The sequence below is a fragment of the Myotis yumanensis genome, unplaced genomic scaffold (genome assembly GCF_028538775.1).
Source record: "Myotis yumanensis isolate MYYU_CA2020_CCGP unplaced genomic scaffold, mMyoYum1.0.hap1 SCAF_4, whole genome shotgun sequence".
Lineage (NCBI taxonomy): Eukaryota > Metazoa > Chordata > Mammalia > Chiroptera > Vespertilionidae > Myotis > Myotis yumanensis.
This window is the reverse complement of record NW_027223755.1, coordinates 43,320,513-43,341,082: the sequence shown is the minus strand read 5'-3', so window position 1 is coordinate 43,341,082 and position 20,570 is coordinate 43,320,513. Positions and strand designations below refer to the sequence as shown.

General features: G+C 38.3%; 1 protein-coding gene across 2 annotated transcripts in view; it reads right to left on the bottom strand.

Annotated features, from left to right (window-relative positions):
* The window catches only part of MSH3 (mutS homolog 3), a 177,829-nt gene that overhangs the window by 85,633 nt on the left and 71,626 nt on the right, over window positions 1-20,570 (bottom strand). For both annotated transcript variants that reach the window (XM_070412256.1, XM_070412255.1), the window contains exons 9-10: window positions 9,511-9,623; window positions 5,702-5,816 (exon numbers count right to left, since the gene is read on the bottom strand). In XM_070412256.1, coding sequence (XP_070268357.1) covers window positions 5,702-5,816; window positions 9,511-9,623 — 228 coding nt within the window. The remainder of the gene's footprint in view (window positions 1-5,701; window positions 5,817-9,510; window positions 9,624-20,570) is intronic.

Here is a 20,570-nt window from a genome sequence, read left to right as displayed (position 1 = left end):
ACATGATCTCACTCATTCATGGATAATAAAGACCATTACAAACTTTTGAACAATAATAGATACAGAGGCAGAGCTGCCTCAAACTGATTGTCAAACTGCAGTGGGAAGGCCAGGGAGGGTTGGGGGGGAGGAGGGAGGGGATTAAGAGATCAACCGAAGGACTTGTATGCATCCATATAACCATAACTAATGGACATAAGACACTGGGGGGTAAGGGAGGGCAGGGGTCTGTCAAGGGCGGGGGGGAAAAAAGGACACTTATGTAATACACTTTGTAATACTTTCAGCGAAAAATTAAAAAAAAAAAAAAAAAAAAAGAACCCATAATCCATCAGCCTTTCCTGAAAACATCTTGGCAAGCTGCCTTTATCTCCCATTAACATCGGAGGTGTAAAATAAAATAAGGGGCATTTAAGATGTGTGGACTGTCCAGAAATACTGCCTGTTCAGTTGCCTTCACCTTCACAAGAACTTGTACACCCAACAGTCCATATCCTGAAGAATGGTGTCTTAGATTTAGGATTCCGAAAGCATCCCGTTCCACCAATCATCTGAGGATTTTGTCACCTAACACCAACTAAAACTGAAATCCTGCTCCTCCTATGCCTCAACTGAACCTGTGAAGCAAGAACATTGAGAAGACCCAAATTAGAATTTCAAGATGCTCATAGAAGAGTTTGCATGACTGCGTTTGTACCTGCTTGCTAAAAAGTATCTATATGTGTGGCAGAATTTTGTTTGGACTAACATGCAACCTGGTAGAGAGAGGGCTGGGGAGGAGGCTTAGATCCCTCACCTACATATAATTACTGGGCCTCCTAATATCTACAATATCAAAAAGAACCCAGTAACTGTGAACCAAACTGGCTTAAGTTAGCTCTTTTTACTGTGCTTCACAGATTTGCATATACAGTATTACAAACTGATGGCAAGATCCTTCACCAGCAAAATGATTACGGCTCACTTTAAAATAATACTTGCTGCCCTAGCCTGTTTGGCTCAGTGGATAGAGTGTCGGCCTGCAGACTGAAGAGTTGTGGGTTTGATTCCGGTCAAGGGCACATGCCTGGGTTTTGGGCTCAATTCCTTGTAAGGGATGTGGAGGAGGCAGCCTATCAATGATTCTCTCTCATTATTGATGTTTCTATCTCTCTCTCCCTCTCCCTTCCTCTCTGAAATCAATAAAGATAAATACTTAAAATAATACTTGCTTTACTGCAGTGGTTTGGAACCAAAACCACAGTATCTCTAAGGTCTGCCTGTACAGGTTCTTTTTTCATTTAAGAGTGTTAATGAGATGTGCATATGGGTTTTTTGTTGGTTTTAGTTTTGGTTTTTTGCCATTAGTGAACAAGTCATCTAGACCTCCAAGTAGACGCTGGGAGAAGCAGCGTTTCTTTAAACTGACATCTGCATTGATTTTTAATAAAAGATCAACCACTGGACATTAAACTAAACTGACCCTATGGAACAATAATTATCAAGCAATTATAAGAACCAATTTGCTGTTGGTTCTCCCAAATGTTTGGTTGATAATATGTTCTGGAGGCGGGGAAAATTTTCCTTATGTCAGTGCTATTTCCACTGGAAACTGTATATACTTTTGAACTAAGGGTTGAATCTGCCAGCATCCTTAGGAATTCAACGGTATATGATCCTGATCTGAAATACTAAAAAAAAAAATAAAAAATTCTGAATTATTTATCCTTTTCGAAGAAGCTAAATTTCATCTGCTTTGAAATGAATCTCATAAATAATGCCTGGCTAGAGTTCATGCTGTGTGAATCTGGATAGAAATATTATAAGTAACATAGAAACATATTTCATTAATATTTAAGATGACAAAAATACAAAGGATGCTTTTGTTTCCTCAAGTTTTAAAATGAAAGGAAATATACTTGCTTCTAACTTGCCACAGAAATTTAAGACACTATATCATCACAAAACTACTTTTAAAAAATCTTTCTGAATTAGACAGAGGCCGTAAAGGTACAGAACTTATCTGAAAAATCAACCCCCTTCAATGATCCTATTTAAATATTATTTTAAAATGGAAACAAAGAAAAAAATCTATCATGTTACATATTAAATCAATAGTGGAAAGTAGTTCTCTATGTAGAGTTTTCAGAGGTCATACATTTACCATTTGCCTAATCTTTGTATGGTTAATTTAATTATTATAAATTTAATTTTATAAAATTATTACAAATTTTAATTATTATAAATTGTATTCTATTACAAAATTTGTTTTACTGTTCTACTTGATTTGCAATTAAACAAAATGAATATCTTTGCATTCCTAAATGTTTCCAATAAGCATATTAGACAGGCAAATGAAAAGAAAGATGTATAACGGTTCCCAAATGACTGCTAGGTCCAATGACTCACTAGAAAGATGCACAGGACTCAGCATATATTCATTCAGCTCTGATTTATTACACTGAAAGGTCATAAAGCAAAATTTGCTCTATCTAATAAAGCCTCACTTAATCCATCCTTAAAAACAATTCCTAAAATGGTTTATTTTTCTCCAACAGCCTTTGTAAATGCACAAAGACCTTTGAATAAATGTATATCAAGATTTTTAATGAAATATGCAGCAATCTTTGTGAAAACATTTATAAAACAACACAATTAAAAGTCCCCTAATCACATGGCTCCTAAAGTAAATATCATCATACCTGATGCTGCTGAGCTTTTAAAGCAATAGGACTGAATTTTAAATAAGAATGAGAACATGCACGCTTTTCCAAAGTAATCCCTTTGAGAGGCTACTTTTTTTTTCCCCAAGATATAAGAACTGGAATTACACTTTGGGAATAACATTCAGGGCCTATTCACATGCCACCCATAAAACAGCATCACTGTTTTTCTTTTCTTTTTTTTTTTTTACTGCTTAAAGTATTACAAAGAATAGTACATATGTCTCCTTTTTCTTTTCTTTTTTTCCCGCCCCCCCCTTGACCTTCCCCCAGCACTGTTTTTCATTTTTAAGCAAAAAAAAAAAATGGTACCAGTTTGATCTTTATTCATTAATCTTGGCTCCCAAGGACATTTTTTGCAATTTCTAATCAAATCCACGCTCACAGGATAAAGAATTCCTTCCTTCTCTCTTTTTTATTAATCCTGTATTTACTGACTGCCTACTAAGTGCTGGACATATGCTGGGTGATATACAATGTGAAGGCCTAAACTTTGGACTTCTTTCTATCTTTTTTTCGTCTGGCTCTATGGAAATGAGAGGAAGGGATTACCCAAGAGGCAGATGAGCCACATACTAAGTCCCCAGCAGATCCAGTCCCCTGACCACTCCCCAACATCACCACCCGATATAAGTTCAGCTGCACTCAATCTATCAAGTCAGGTAATTTTAAAATAAGCTATTTTAATTTCAGTACAAATAAACATTTTATGTTTTAGTGTTTAGTATTATTTTTACTTTGAATTACATATGAGGAGGGCACAATAATGTTTTCAGATTCAAATTCATCTACTTCTAAACACAGGAGAGCCTGATTTTAGAAAAAGTCAGTTTTCTTATTTCAATAGTAATACTTCATTGCCGGGTGACATAGGGACAGAAACAAATCTTTTTTGTTTTTTGGCTTTTATCTAGTTTTTTATTTTTTTCAATTACAGTTTACATTCAATATCATGGTGTATTAGTTTCAGGTGTACAGCATAGTGGTTAGACAATCACATACTTTACAGAGTGTCCCCCCCTGATATTTTCAGTACTCCACTTGTAATGGGAAAGCTATTAGTCACTAGTTCTAACTCAGTTAGGGGCTCCCTAATGGGAACAAGTCAAATGGTCGATAGCTTGTCATCCTTTCCTTATGGGATCCAACACCATCAAGCATACAGAGTGATCTCTGCAATGCTTCCTATTATTGGACCCTAAAGTGGAACCCAGGAGGTAGAATGCCAGGCTGCTATTTTTTTTAATAAAACACTTCAGCCACACTACTACATATATAGGTTAATATTGTAACCAGATTAAAAAAATAAACATCAAGTAGAACTTCCCTGTGCCATTTCCCCACCGGCCTCTATGGTTTCCCCTCCAGGCCCACTCTTCTGAATTTGTTATTGCTCATTCCCATGCATGTCTTTCTAACTTCTCAATATATGTATGTATTCTACTACTGTTTCACATGTTCCCAACTTCACATAATGATCTGTACTGTGTGCCCTTCAGCAATTTGACTTTTGGCTCAATATAATGCTAATAAAAAATATTTTAGTATTGATACATGAAACTCTAGTCCAGCCATGGGCAAACTACGGCCCGAGGGCCGGATCCGGCCCGTTTGAAATGAATAAAACTAAAAAAAAAAAAAAAAAAGGCCGTACCCTTTTATGTTATGATGTTTACTTTGAATTTATATTAGTTCACACAAACACTCCATCCATGCTTTTGTTCCGGCCCTCCGGTCCAGTTAAGAACCCACTGTGGCCCTCGAGTCAAAAAGTTTGCCCAACCCTGCTAGTCCGTTCATTTTCATTGCTGTATAGCATTACAGTGCAAGAATATAACACAATGAACCCACGCTCCTATTGATGGACATTTAGGCTGCTTTTCAACAGGACAAAACTATTTCCAGAGAAAGGATATTCTGTTCTTCCTAAATACCACATACTAGAATACACACCAAAAAAAGACATTACAAAAGAGAGTGGATTTCTTCCACTCTCTCCAGCAAACTCAAACCAGCACCACCTCTTTGTTCCTCAATTCATACTCAGCCATTTTACTAACATCGCTCCTATCTGTCCACCCACCTCTGCAGGGCAGAAAGTAGTTTCCTTACCCAGGATCAATATGACGAAGGGTAATTCTTTACAGAGCCAAAGACAAGGGTCCAGTGAAGGTGGAACACAGGAAGGCAAGAAAATTATCCCCCTACCTTTTTTTATTCCACTGGTTTTTAAACTAGTATTTTTCTAGAATGTCACTTGACAGCTTTTAAATCTCTAAACTCTACAAAATTAATCACTTTTTAAAAAGCTGTCTATGGCCCTGACCAGTGTTTCCAAATGGTTAGAGTGTTGGCCCACACAATGAAGGTTCCCAAGTTCGATTCCTGGTCAAGGGCATGTACCTGGGTTGCAGGTTTGATCCTCAGCTTGTGCAGGAAGCAACCAATTGAAGTGTCTCTCTCATATCAATGTGTGTGTGTCTCTCTCTCCCCCTCCACCTTCTACTCTCTCTAAAAAGCAATGAAAAACATTTCCTCAGGTAAGGATTAAAAATTAAAATAAAATTTTAAAAAAGCTGTTTGTTAGAAGCTATCCTCTTTGTCTCCAACTTAATGACCTATGAAATAAGAACTGAAACCAAGAATAAAAAAGGCAATGAAATTTTATGAATGTTTTTTAATACCACTTAATTCCACTTATTACTACTTGCCAATTAACTTTGCTTTAGAATAAAGCACCATTTTGTAGTCAAAACTCTACTACATTAAATAGCTATTATGGATACAAACTGATGGAATTATTAAAGATTCTATCACTGTTTTTTATATCAGTTAATATCTTTAGTATTCTTAGGAACAATACCACATAGTTCATCATTGCCCTCAAACAGAGTGTTCTATCAATAGCAAGTAAAATTCTCCGAGAATAGTATTTACCAAATTCAAGAGATGTTGTTAATACAAGCCCTCCCCTTTTTAATTTTTGAGGAATCACTTACATGGGTTTAGAAAGCACCTTTGCCAAGTTGAACTCTTTGAGGTATCTTATTACGGCCGCCAAAGAGCAAATCACAGGCTTCTCCAGGATAACGGCACTGGAAAGACTCTGAGAACCTAAAAACAACATATACCTTCGTTAGAATTATTATTCACCATTATTTTAAAAATTTAAGTTAAATAAAATTTAGTTTATAGTTATTGAAATAATAGTTTAGAGATTATCTACTTAAAATGACCTCTGGAAAAATGCAGATGATTACAAATACCCAGGGCATGGGAAAAGGGCATTGTCTGATGGTGGAACAAGCCTTTTTGTAAAGCAATAGAGCAACTTTTTCAAAATGTAAAATATTCATCTCCTTTGACTCAGTAATACTCCAAAATGCATGTCAAAGATGTGGAAACAAGGAAGTGAGTTGGAAAATCTTTTGTAATAGTAAAAAACTAGAGACAACCTAACCGAATGCCACTAGAGTAACAGTTAAATAAATTGTGGTAAGTCTAGATTATTACACACCTACTAATAGGAATGACTCACTGCTACCTGTACTGATATTAAAAAAAAAAAACTATCCATAACATATTGCCAAGTGAGAGGAAAAACAGTTGAATGGCCATTCTCATCTATCAACAGCTGTCCATCCGGCCTCTCAGCTCCTCTCTGTGCCCTACGGGTATTCTTAACAGAACACAGCCAAAAGAACCCTTTTTAAAATGTACCTCATATCATTAGACTACTTTACTTAAAAGTCCTCCAACATCCCCCAACTCACTGAGTGAAAAACCTCAAGTCCTTAAGTCTGTAAGGTCCTACACACCTTGCCTCCCATCTCCTCTTTAACTCTGCGCTCCCTGCTTAACATGCCTCCCCTTAGTACTTTGTTCCAACACCCAGGCTCCCTGCAATTCCTTAAACATACCAGGCACTTAAGATATGCAACTCTGTTCCTTCACATGTCATATGGCTTTCTCCCTTAACTCCTCCAATCTTTGTTAACAACTTTGTTCAAGGGCCATGTCCTCAGTGAAGCCTTCCTTCACCACCCTGTGTAAAAGTTCACCCTCGGGGACGAAGAAGTATAGATTGGCAGAAGTATACAAAACAGTCACGGGGATGTAACATACAGCTTAAGGAATACAGTCAGTAAAATTGTAATAACTATATATGGTGTCTAACCATTGTGCTATACACATGAAACTAATATACTATCGAATGTCATCTTAACTGAAAAATAACAAAAAACAAAAAGGTTCACCCCCTTCCCTGCCTTACTTTCTTCATAGCACTTACTTTCTTCAAATGCACTAACTTATTTTATTGTACATCCCCCCAACCCCATTAGAATGTAAGCTCCAGAGGGTGGGGATTTTTGTCTATTTTATTCCTTACTGAATGCACTATGCCTCACATAATAGGCATTCAATAAAAATCAGATGAAAGAATAAGTTCAAGTTAATTAAACAAATATACACAATTATGTATGTACTCGAGGCCCGGTGCACAAATTTGTGCACGGGTGGGGTTCCTTGGCCTGGCTGGTGATCGGGGCTAATCGGGGCAGTCTCGCCCAGTCCAGATTGGGGCTGATTGGGGCCGGCCGGCCGGCTAGGGATAGGGACTGTGGGAGGTTGGCCAGCCAGGGGGAGGGACTGTAAAGGTTGGCTGGCCACAGGAGGTTGGCTGTGGGAGCGCACTGACCACCAAGGGGCAGCTCCTGCATTGAGCATCTGCCCCCTGGTGGTCAATGCGCATCATAGTGACCAGTTGACCAATCATTCGGTCGACCAGTCGTAACAGTCGCTTAGGCTTTTATATATAGATAGATAGATAGATAGATAGATAGATGTTTATGTATATATATGAGGATTTATAGATAAGATTCATAAGGATTTGAGAAGGGACTTTTACTTTTTCCTTTAAACACAAATATATTTTGACTTTTCTTAAATAGGCATTTATTACTTTTAGAAATAATAAAAATATTACAACATATCTTCCATAAATCAGTAATATACAATATCTTATTAATTTCAACTATAGCTTTGTATAAAAATAAGGTGTAAATAAAGAGTTAAAGCCCTTTCCCCTTCTGAGAATTTCATCTTCTTTTAACTTTCTAGCTCTGTTTCCCAGGAAACCGGATAAAGATGAAATGCCAGCGTGTTATGAAGTAGCACTGCATATGGTGAAAATGACCTGAAATCAGTAAACTGCACCTGGACTAGGAGGAATTATGAATACCTAATTCCAGAAAATTGGCCTTCCCTGAGAGTACACTGACTCTTTGAACTTGGTATGTCCTTTGTACAAATTCCAGCTAGGGAATTGGGTTCCTGCAGGACATGGGGCGTCTGAACCAGGCAGACCCTGCACCCACCTATTAAGAGTCTCCTTTCCTTTCAGCTGAGCTGTCACTAGCAGCAAGGGGAAACGTAAGCACCAATGGCTCTGTGAACTGCTACAGAGACCACTGAGGAATACCCCCACCAAGGGGAGAACATGTGCCTTGCCCACAAGCCAGGTGTTCTGTCCTATATCCTTCTAGATCAGGGGTGGGCAAACTTTTTGACTCGAGGGCCACAATGGGTTCTTAAACTGGACCAAAGGGCCGGAACAAAAGCATGGATGGAGTGTTTGTGTGAACTAATATAAATTCAAAGTAAACATCATTACATAAAAGGGTACGGTCTTTTTTTTTTTTAGTTTTATTCATTTCAAACTGGCCGGATCCGGCCCGACCTGATGCCAAGATGGCTTATGGTAGTCTTGTGACTTAGTCTTGTCTTTAGTTGAGCATAAGATGATGATCTCTTGGTGATATCGCAGACAGTTGTCATAAATGGGTTACATTTGCAGACATTCAATTCAATTTGGCCAAGTCACCATGAGATTAAAGGGATGGGGAGAGAAAAGCTCATAAGACATTGATACCTAGGAGGGAGCTGGGGGAGGCTGATCAATCTATGGGCTAATGGAGAAAGCTGTGCAGCCTGTGATAAGAGATAAAAAAGGACCTTAGCCCTGGCCAGCTTGGCTCAGTGGATAGAGAGTCGGCCTGCAGACTGAGGGGTCCCGGGTTCAATTCCGGCCGAGGGCACATGCCTGGGTTTCGGGCTCGATCCCCAGTGGGGGGTGTGCAGGAGGCAGCCGATCAATGATTCTCTCTCATCATTGATGTTTCTATCTCTCTTTCCTTCTCCCTTCCTCTCTGAAATCAATAAAAAATATATTTTTTAAAAAAAAAGGACCTTAACTAAGCTGCACTGACAGGAATGAAGGATCCAGACCAAAGCAAGCACTGATATCTGGCTGAGGAAATGTGAATTAGACAAATAATGGTTAACTAACATATTCAGACCCTGTCATTAATGTGAATTGGACAAATAATGGTTACCTAACATATTCGGACCTTGTCATTAATGTTCTGGTATTTAAATTACAGTAATCAACCTTTTGAAATGCTACCCTTCATCAAGAGATTTATCCAAACATTCTATAAAACTGCAAGAAAAATAATGGGCCATCTTTTAAGAGGAACAAGAAGGAAAGCTGGTCACTAAGTAACTCCTTACACTCCAATGAGTATGTCAAAAACATTAAATTACTAAATGGTCATAACTACAAAAGAAGAACTACAGTAGTGTTTTTGATGAGTGTAAGAACAATAAAATCTTCCCTCTACTTCTTCCAATTATGTATTGGTAACTACTTAGTTTTCATTACATTGAAAGTCAAACCTGAACCTTTACCCAAACCTCAACTCAGTTAAATTTGAGGACATATGGCTAACATGTATATAATCTTTACCTTTGATGTCAATTATATCTTTTACACAAAACTCGGTAAACACCTGGGAAGCATGGCTGTATTCAAAATACATGTTATCCATCCTTTCTACTCGAATTCTGTCATCCCGCACCCTGAAAGAAAAAAATGAAAATTTCAAAGATAACTTTCCATAATCTTGAACTGTGTGTATGTAGGCCTTGGCCTGACTAAAACAAAATAAAGACCCATTCCTTATTCTCTCCCAAATTAAAAAAAAAGAAAAGAAAAGATCTAAAGTTTCCCGGTTAAAAAGTTCCATTTCATAAAATGTAATTATTACTTTTACTACTGGTATATCACCTAGCACACCATGAGTACTTTATATATTTTTTTATCAAGAACTCACTGAAATTAAGGTCAATTACTTTAATAAATACAAAAGGGGACCTTTTCTTTAATTCTATTTACTACAGTGTTATCATTAGCATACATGAGCCTATCAATTTTATATGTAGTAACTATGCTGAACGCTAACTGATTTTTGTATTGTCTTTGTATGCATTAATATCACCTGTAAAAATACAAAACTGTTGTCTCTCCTTTATAATATCAACTAGGGGCCCAATGAATGAATTCGTGCACCTTGAAAGGAACTGTGGGCCGCAAAGCTGCATGGGCACAGGGGCGAATCTTGGCCCATCCTCTGTGCCCCTGCCCGGCCCCTCCTGCTGTGCCCCTCCGCCCCCTGCCATCCCGTCTACTGGCAGCCCCGCTCCTGCCACTGCCGCTCCCACGTGCTGACAGTACCAGCCCCATTTGCACCCACAGCAGGTGCAAGTGGGGACGGCACTGGCAGTGGGTGCGAGCAGGGCCATCACCAGCAGCAGGTGCAAGAGGTGGCTGCTGGCCCCGATCGCCCCTCAGGAGCAGGGGGAGGTGGAGAAGCCCTAAGGGGCAATTGGGACCGGCAGCTGCCGCTCGCACCCACTGACGGCGCCAAGTGATCAGGGCTGGCACCAGCACTGGCAGTGGGTGCAAGCGGGGCCGATGCCAGCAGCAGGTGCAAGCACCAGGCAGGACCATGGCGCACAGGAACAAAGAATTTTCAGTAACCACCAGAGGCTGGCCCCAATGACAGTGACCGGAGCCCTGCTCCACCATCCCACCATGGCCAATGCCCGCCATGTTCTGTGCTCTGCCACCTGCTGCCGATGCCTGCCATGTTCTGCGCGCACCCCCTGGTGATCAGTGCACGTCATAGCGACAGGTTGTCCAGTTGTTCTGCCATTCGGTCTATTTGCATATTAGGATTTTATATATATAGATTCTTCATTTCTTTTTCCTACCTCATTACACTATTGGCTAAGAAGTCCAGGGCTGTGTTGAACAAAAGTAATGCTAACAGGCATCCTTTGTCTTCTTACTGACACTAATGGGGAAAGGTTTCAACTCCTAAGTATAATGTTTGCTGTAGGTTTGGAGATAAATGACTTAGTCTAAGGTTTGGTAAAATTCCCAGTTAGAGTAAAAACTAAAATCTTAGTATAAAGAATTGTTGAATCTTACCTCATGTTCTAGCTATATGTGTTAAAATGATCATGTGGTCTCTCTCACTTAATTTCTTAACATATTATTCGTATTTTCTGATGCTGAATGACTCGTGGTTTCCTGGGATACAATATCCCTGTCATGTTGTTCCATGTTGCTCAAATAAAGTTATAAACTTGATTTCTTAGTTTTTAATTTTTTCCCAGGAAATCTGTGCCAGCATACCTGGCTCCAAAGGCTCTTTCTGTTCTACTACAAGACTAGACAGGCATAGTGGATTCAGGAAGAAATCTAAGAGGAAGATTTTCTTCCATCTGTGGTGCTGAAGAAGGATTTTTCCACCTTTATCTACTGGAGAGGGAGTGTCAGACTAACTATTGCAAGTCTCATCAATTTTTGCTGTAGACTCCCTTAATACCTGGATTTTGACAGCAAAGTTATTATTTAGCGACTCAAAAAGCAATGAGTGACCTTACATGAGTTCCACAGTGTTTTTGTACAAGTTCCTAGAGTGAACACGAAGGCAGCTGGTAACTCAATTACTGTTCTAATTAACATTTTGTATGATAAGCAGATAAGGATTTAGAAACCCATTAAATCGATAAAAATGGTCTTGTCCATTATCTTTGAGGCTTTCATGGAAGTATTACAAAAGTGATAAATTCATTGTTCTGCAATCTGTATATTAAACGTTCTCATGCAAAATTTTTTCCACAAACCGGTTGGAGTTAAAAATCTCTTATCTGGCCCAGCTGGTGTGGCTCACTAGTTGAGTGTCGACCTATGAACCAGGAGGTCAGAGTTTGATTCCCAGTCAGGGCATGCCCCAGTGGGGGGTGTGCAATGATTCTCTCTAAACATTGATGTTCCTATTTCTCTCTCCCTCTCCCTTCCTCTCTTGAAATAAATAAAAATATATTTTTAAATTTCATATCTGTGTTTTCCTGTATTTCTTAAATTGAAGAAAGTTGAAACACTTATATACATAATGAGTAACATCCAATCAGAATTTTATCAAACTAGACTTTAATAAGTTTCTACATTAAACATAGAACTGTCAGTCTTGATTTCCCCAAACTGTAGTTAGTCTTTGGAATACCGACATCTGAATCATGTGTAACACACAGAAACAGCAGATTCCACACTTCAAATGTGTTCAATCTGAACTCAGCAGGAAGCTAGGGGGAAAGAGGGTTTTCATTTTTAACAGGGTTTGCAAAAGTGATTCATGGGCAAATTACATACTGAAAACACTAGTTTACACAAACAATACTGGCAGCCAACCTAGGACAGAATACAAAGTAAAAATGTAAATCTTCTCCAATGGTAGTCTATGTTCCAGCTGCTCTATTAGAGAAGGCAATAAATATCTTTCACCAAAAGAAGTAAAAAAGTCAACTATGGCCCTGGCCAGATGGCTCAGTTGGTTGGAGCATCGTCCTGTACACCAAAGAGTTGCAGATTCAATTCCCAGTCAGGGCACATACCTAGGTTGAGGGTTCAATCCTCAGTCAGGACACATTCGGGAGGCCACCAATCAATGTTTCTCTCTCACATAGATGTTTGTCTCTCTCTCCCCGCTTCCTCCCCCTCTAATATCAATAAAATTATATCCTAGGGTGAGGATTAGAAAAAAAAATTTTTTAATCAACTATGGTAATATAAATTGACCTGGGTCTAAAATATTATGAAAACACCTTCCATTTTCCACCCTCTGCCGAGGCTGTCTGCCCCTCCCTGGGCCATGGTGGTGACTCTCCTTCTGTGCTGGATGGGAGGACTAACATCAGGACATGAGTCTCAGTCATTACATGAGGTATACCAAGCTGGACTGTTTTAAACAAAGATTTGTAATTTTTAAAAATTCTTTTCATATGTGGCATGCCTCTGTTGCCAAACATATTGTTTTTGAAAAATTAAATGGTGATAAAACTCTCAACAAGTGTGGAGCCCAGAATGAAAAGAGGGTTGGGGACTTCAGACCCAATAATATCTTTCAATGTCAACACGGTGACTCTCTGGTGTTGAATAACAGACCACCTACAAAGATTTTGAACTAACATTCAACTGACACCAAATAAATGGCAGCTAACCAATTTTATGATCTATGCTAACTTTAGAAACAATAATTTTCATAGACAAAAAGAACCTTGTTAAGGGCTGACAATCTACTCTAGGAAAACTCACAAGGCATTTTCTGACAGCGTTCTTACTGATAATAATAATACCGATTGAGTTCCAAGCTTCCCGGCTGAATGATGTATCACTCCTTTGAGAATACAACAGAGGTCGAGATTGAATAAAAGAAACTATGTAACATAGTTACAGTATCTCTATTTCAGAATTAGTATGAAATTAGTTTTATCACTGCTTATAGTAGGGAACTAGCATCACTTTCTTAGAAGACTAAGGGCTTTATTTAAAACTGTAATTAAAAAGACAACCACTAGAACAAAAATATCAGAAAAACCCCACAGACCACATAATGAAACTTTTTTTTAAAAGGCACAAAAACCATATGGACCAGCTAACATCAAATATATCTGCCATATTGACAAAAGTAAATTTGCTAACCTTACCTATTAAAAGAAAATTAATCTCAGGTTGGATTACAAAGGAAAAATAAATAAAATCTCTATGCTACAAAGAGGAGCACAACTTAAAACAAATTCTGAAAGGTTAAAAATAAAATAATAGCTGAAAAAAAAAAATGCCCAGATGGATATACTAAGCAAATGCAAATACATAAAAAGAAATCATGGAGCCGAAACCGGTTTGGCTCAGTGGATAGAGCGTCGGCCTGAGGACTGAAGGGTCCCGGGTTCGATTCCGGTCAAGGGCATGTACCTTGGTTGCGGGCACATCCCCAGTAGGGGGTGTGCAGGAGGCGGCTGATCGATGTTTCTCTCTCATCGATGTTTCTAACTCTCTATCCCTCTCCCTCCCTCTCTGTAAAAAATCAATAAAATATATTTTTTAAAAAAAAGAAATCATGGGACAAGACTTTATTATCAGGCAACATAGAATTCAGGACAAAAAGCATTAAGCAAGACAAAGAGAGGTATTTCATGATAAAAAGGGCACATAAGGATGAAAAACTTTCACCCCCATGTCCTTTGAAAATACTTTTAGATTTCTGAACCACTGGAATATACTACTTATTCAAAAATTAAAAGTTTTCATGAAGAACAACGAGAGAAAGAGAAGGAAAGAACACATTACAGGACTTATGCAGGAGCTCCCAGGAGCCCTTCATCCACTTTCCAGTACTTGAATGGGGAAGGCTACAAGTCCTGGGACCGAGTGATTGGCGCCACCCTGCCACCTTGTGGAACGTGAGAGGAAGATGAATCCAAGGAGGTGAGACAAACAAGGACCCTTAAATCCAACCACACCTGATTCTAGCCTACCCTCGAGCTAGCTCTTCTCTTACCTGAGCCAATATGTTCATTTTTACCTTTAAAATATTCAATGAATACTCACTAGAAAGAACTTTTTTTAAAAAAGGGGTCTTTGTCAGGGGGAAAAATGAGACATATGTAACACTTTAAACAATAAAGAAAAAAGGGGGGGGGGGCGCCTTTTGATGTCCAAAGAAAAATGTGGATATAATCTAATCACACAGACAGCTTCTTAGAAACATGGAAATCTCTCTGAAGTCCATGTGGAACAACAGTGAACCAGGGTGAGGAAAACCCAAAGTCTGATTCCAACTAATGAATCTGCTTCAGACCAAACCAACAGGCAGGTAGACTATAGGACAGAGACTCTGGAGACCAAGAGGAATCCTCTCTCAACCCTCTCCATCAAGCAGACTGAAGGGGCCTTAGCCAAGCTACCACTGGGGATGAGAAATTAAAAGCAAAAGTAGGACCGGGCAGGATTAAAAAGAGCTGAGGTAAAGAAACACAGCAGGACCTACCCCAGGAGGACAGGCCTTTTGGGGAGCAAGAGTGAAGACTGATAATTTCCTCACTCACTGTGTGAACTCCATGAGGCCTCAGAGGCCTAAGGCCCAGGAAGTAAGCAGGCATGCATGATGGTTGTGTTTAAAATACTAAAAGAGATGGGAGGTATTATCTTGATATAAAAATTCTGTACTACATCTACACAATGGAATACTACGCTGCTATAGAAAAGAAAAAATTCTTACCATTTGCAACAGCATGGATAGAACTGGAGAGCATTATGCTAAGCGAAATAAGTCAGTCAGAGAAAGATGAATATCACATGACCTCATTCATTTGTAGAATATGAAGAACAACATAAACTGATGAACAAAAATAGAACCAGAGTCATAGAAGCATCGAACAGACTGTCCAACCTATGAGAGAAGGTGGTAGGTGAGGGGATAAGAGATCAACCAAAGGACTTGTATGCATGCATATGAGCATAACCAATGCACACAGACAGTAGGGGATGAGGGCATGTGCTGGGGGGTGGGGGCAGCCCGGGATAGGTCAATGGGGGATAAAGGAGACTTATGTAATAATTTAAACAATAAAGAATTTTTAAAAAATTCTGTACTAGGTAAATTCATGTCTTTCTAAACCTTTCTCTAGCTTTTTCTAAACTTTTGGGTTTACTTTTTTTTTTTCCTCCAGTGGTTGTGACCTTTTTAAAGTAGAGCTCCATCAAAAACATTTCTAACCTGTCTTGCAAACCTGACAGAAAAGTACTTCTATCTGCAATGAGGTCAGGAAATCCAAGAGCACTCAAACCTGGGAAGCCAAAGGGAAAAGAAAATGTGAAGGAGGGAAAGGGCAGCAGAAAGCCCAAGGACCTAAAGAGGCCACTCATGTCAGCCTGCAGGCATGACCTCCCAGCTCGACTTCCCTGATCCTGGGAATCTTCTCTGAGGATGAAGTCCCTTGCAACAATATTTTAAAACCTTCACCCTTTCTTAATGTTTCAGCCCATCACAGTCCTGGGTCTTTTTACCACCCATCTGCACATACCGTCCCCCAGCCCAGTGTGCACATTCTCACTTAACAAGTGGGCCAAGACTCACCTCCCGAAGACGCTTTCCCAGAAGGATGACCACAGCCTGTGCTTTCTGCTGGACACATGGGACTGCGGTTTGCAAAGCAAGATCTTTAGAAATAAAGCAACTCTGTTTTAAGCACACATGCTTTTTGTCAGAAACTTTACTGCCAGAGATAGAAACACAAACTATTATACGCATTATGAAGGAATGAAAATTTCATGACGTATCAGCCAAAATGTCAACTACGCTATAAAACATTACTCCTTTCGAAATCCACAAGCAGAGGTGAAGGGAATGGCTGCTTCCCTGTGTGTTTTTCCTGAGAGATCGTATGATGTAGTGGTTAAGAGCATATGCTTGAGAGCCAGGAAGTCTGGATCAAATCCCAGTTCTGCCATTCACTAGCTGTATAATCCGGAGCTCAACATCTCTCTGCCTCAGTTTCCTAATATATAAAATCTGTATCAAAAGAAGAGTAGATCCCTCACAGGGCGTTTGCAAAGATTAAACAGTCAATAAATATAAAGTCCTTAGAATAGTGCCTAATACCTAGTGTTAGCTATTGCTGCTGTTATTATTATTATTACTGCTACTGTGGCATGAGAAATAAGAGTAGTCATGTGTTCAAAGAAAAAGGGAAAAGGGGGAAAAAGCTTCAGAATAAAAGTAACTGGGTGGGATGAGCACAAATAAACAATATGTCAGCAATAATGAATATTCTCAGTAGCTACCAATGTCTCCAACAGCACCTTTTTCACTCCAGAGTAACAGAGGATGAAGTTGGGGAAAATCTAATGAGTGATTTCAGAAGCCACAGCTCCTCCCCAAAATCCTACATTACCTACTTCTGATGCCTGAAATGACTTTAAATAGACACAAAGCATTTTCATTTCTCAAGTAGAAACAAAAGAAGATACTCAAAGGTTACTTAACTAGCAGTCTTCAAAGATGAGAAAACAAAGACAGAAAGGCTAATACTATATACTAAGGAGAAAAATGAACTTCAAACCTACTCTCACACTAGGCCCCAAAATTAAATCAAAATATTTATCGGGGTTAAAAATAAAAGCTAAAACTATAAAATTTCTAGAAGAAAACATAAAAAAAAATCTTCATGACCTTGAAGCAGACAGAGATGTATTAGGACACAAAAAGCACTAACCATAAAAGAAGAAATTGATAAATTTGACTTCCATCAAAATTAAAGCCTTCTGTCCTTCCAAAGGTCATCAAGAATATTAAAAAGTCAAGCCACAGAGTGGAAGAAAAATTCACAATACATATATCTGACAGTGGATTTTTATTCAGAATCTAGGAAGAATTCTTACAGCTCAATTACCACACAAGCAACCCAATTTTTATAAATGGGCAAAAGAAGATATAGAAATAACCAATAAGCACATGAAACATCACTGGTTATCCAAAAAAAGCAAGTTAAAACCAAAACAAGACACCACTTTACACTCGAGGAGGGGGTTAAGAGATCAACCGAAGGACTTGTATGCATGCATATAAGCATAACCAATGGACATAAGGCACTGGGGGGTAGGGGAGGCCAGGGGATTGTCAAGGGCGGGGGGAAAAAGGACACATATGTAATACCCGTTGTAATACTTTAAGCAATAAAAATAAATAAATAAAATAAAAAATAAAAGACTGGCAATAATACTAAGAATTAGCAAAGATGTGGAGCAACTACAACTCTCCTATCCTGCTGGTGGGAGTATATAATTGAAGCACTGTTTTGGAAAAACCTAGTTTGGCCCATTATTACAGTTAAATATATACTTACCTATTCAGCTCAGAAACCCACTCCTATTTACCCAAAATAAAAACATATGTCCATAAAAAGCCTAGTACACAAATGCTCTTAGCACCATTACTGGAAATAGCCAAAACCCCAATGTTCAGCAAGTGGATGGATGAACAAATTTTGGTATACTCATACAATGTGATTCTACTGCACAACAGAAAGGAACAAACTACTGATATACTCAACAACGTGGGTGAACCTCACAGGCACTATGCTGAAAGATCTGGACACCACCAAAGAGTACATACTGTAATGAGTCAATGCATGTAAAATCTAAAAGGGTCTAAAATATCCTATAGTGAGAAATCAGATCAGTATTTGCTTGAAGTAGGCGATGGAGAGGAGGCTAAAATGACTGCAAAGAGGTACAGGGAACTTTCTTGGAAGATGGAAATGTTCTTCATAATTAGGGGAAATGGTTATATTGATGTATGCTTGTTAAAATTAACTGACTCACCCACAGAAAATGTGTAAATTTTATTGCATACTGAAAATCATTCTTAAGTTAATGAAAAACAAAGCTTTTAATATTTGCCATATAATTTATAGCTGAAATTTTTCTATTAAAAAGAAATCTGAACAATTAGACTAACAAATTCCTGTGCAAATGAGTACTCCAAACACATTTAGGGGAGTAAGATTTTATTCCAGTATTTTATCAACAACAATAAAAAAAAAATAGTGCAGAGAAGTACCTCATTTGAAGAAAAATATTTACCTTCAAAAAGTACATTCCATATTTACATGCTTTGAGATGATCATAGTTTAAATGTCATTTTATATATATGATACAATCATCCTAACATAAGGTAAATTTTTAAAAATAATTTATGCTTCCTGTAGATAAAAATTTTTCTATTGCACAACCACAAATTACCAAACATTATATTTGTCTTTGAGAAAAAAACAAAAGAAACCATTCTTTTGAGAATGCCAAAGACTTATGTACGTAAAGAGGACAATCGGCATTAAAATATTCTCAGATCAATAGAAATGCATCTGAAACATCTTTCTCATGGATGATTAAACGCATTTTCTTGACAACACAAAATCAAAACCATTACACTCGGAGCATATGCGTTTTGAGTTCATTAACAAACTCATTCCTGACTCAGACAACCTAAAAGAACTACTCTTTCTAATGTTTTTCTCTATAAATGCTAACTTTAATATTATCCCAAAAAAGAGCTCCTTCAAAAAAATAAAATCAACAAATTGAATATCTGGAATTCATAAGTACAATGAATAAAAATTAATACACGAATAACAAAAATAATAATTTCTCCTATCCAGCTAACTGGTATTTCCTTCTTAATTCAAGTCAACAAATCTTCACTGTTCAAGTAGTAGAGGGACAAATGGAAAAAAAGAAAGAAAGAAACTGAATTGTATTGAAATGGGTTGAATTATATTCTCCTAAAATTCATAAGTGGAACTCCTAACCTCCAGTCCATTAGAATGTGACCATATTTGGAAACAGAGCTTTTACTATGGTAATCAAGTTAAAGTGGGTGATGGGGGTGAGTCTTAGTCCAATATGACTAGAGTCTTTATAAAAAAGATAAAATCTGGACACATGGGCACACAAACAGAAGATGACATGAAGAGATATAGGAAGATGATGGCTATCTATGAGTGAAGGAGAGAGGCCTGGACTAGAGCCTTTCCTCACAGCCCTTAAAAGGAACTAATTCTGCTGACATCTTAATTTTGGATTTTAGTCTCCAGAACAGTGAAACAACAAGTATGTGTTTTTTAAGCCACCCCATCTATGGTACTTTGTTACTGCAGTCCCAGCAAACTAATGCACTGTATACTAAAAGGCTTAATAGCTATTTGGAGAAGCTTATAACAAATCACTAGAATACCAGGAGGATTAGTATGCTGAGGTAGTGTCTAACCATTTAAGAGTGTAAACATTCTGATCGTGGCTGACTTTAAACTACCAAGGCTTTAGCAACCTGAAAGAAAATTTCATCCTCACAAGCCACTACAAACCAGCTCTAGCACAGAACTAAAATGCAGGCATCAGTACTCACTATGGTGATCCCAACGTACAGCCAAGGTTAGAGCCACACCTAAAACTGGCAGGGCAGCTTCACAAAAGTAGTGATTGTTGAGATATACAATATTTTAACATTCAAATGTGGGAAAGGCACACTGCACATGTAAAAATATGTTAAGAATGATGGGAAAAGAAATGATGAATAAACACTAAGACCTAACATTTACTGAGCACTTAATATGTTCCAAGCACTGTTCTAAGCCTATTACATGTATTAACTAATTTAAGCCTCACTATAACTCCCTGAGACAGTTCTGTTATTATAAACATCTTTTTGATTAAGTAAACTGAGCCACAGAGAAGTTAAGATCCACAGCTATTAAGCGAGGAAGCTGGGATTCTACACAGGCTGTCTGGCCCCAGACTCTGTGCTCAGACCACTGTTCTGTGCCTCTCCCATCATGCATGGCATCTCTACAGCACATGGCAAGTGATCTGGTATAGCTGGAGCCAGGAGTGAGGGGCAAGAGACTGGGTGGGAGAAAGTGTGCCATACTTCTGGTCTCAGGTATGTTACCTTAGACAATGACTGGGTTTGCAAATCAAATTTTTGTAAAATGGGTTATTTTAAATGTTTTTAATAACTTGTTCTTTAAACACATCAAATTAAATCAGAATTGACAATATCTAGAAGTCTCTAAGTAAAAAAATCACTGTAAAACAAAATCACCACTTCCTTATCTTGT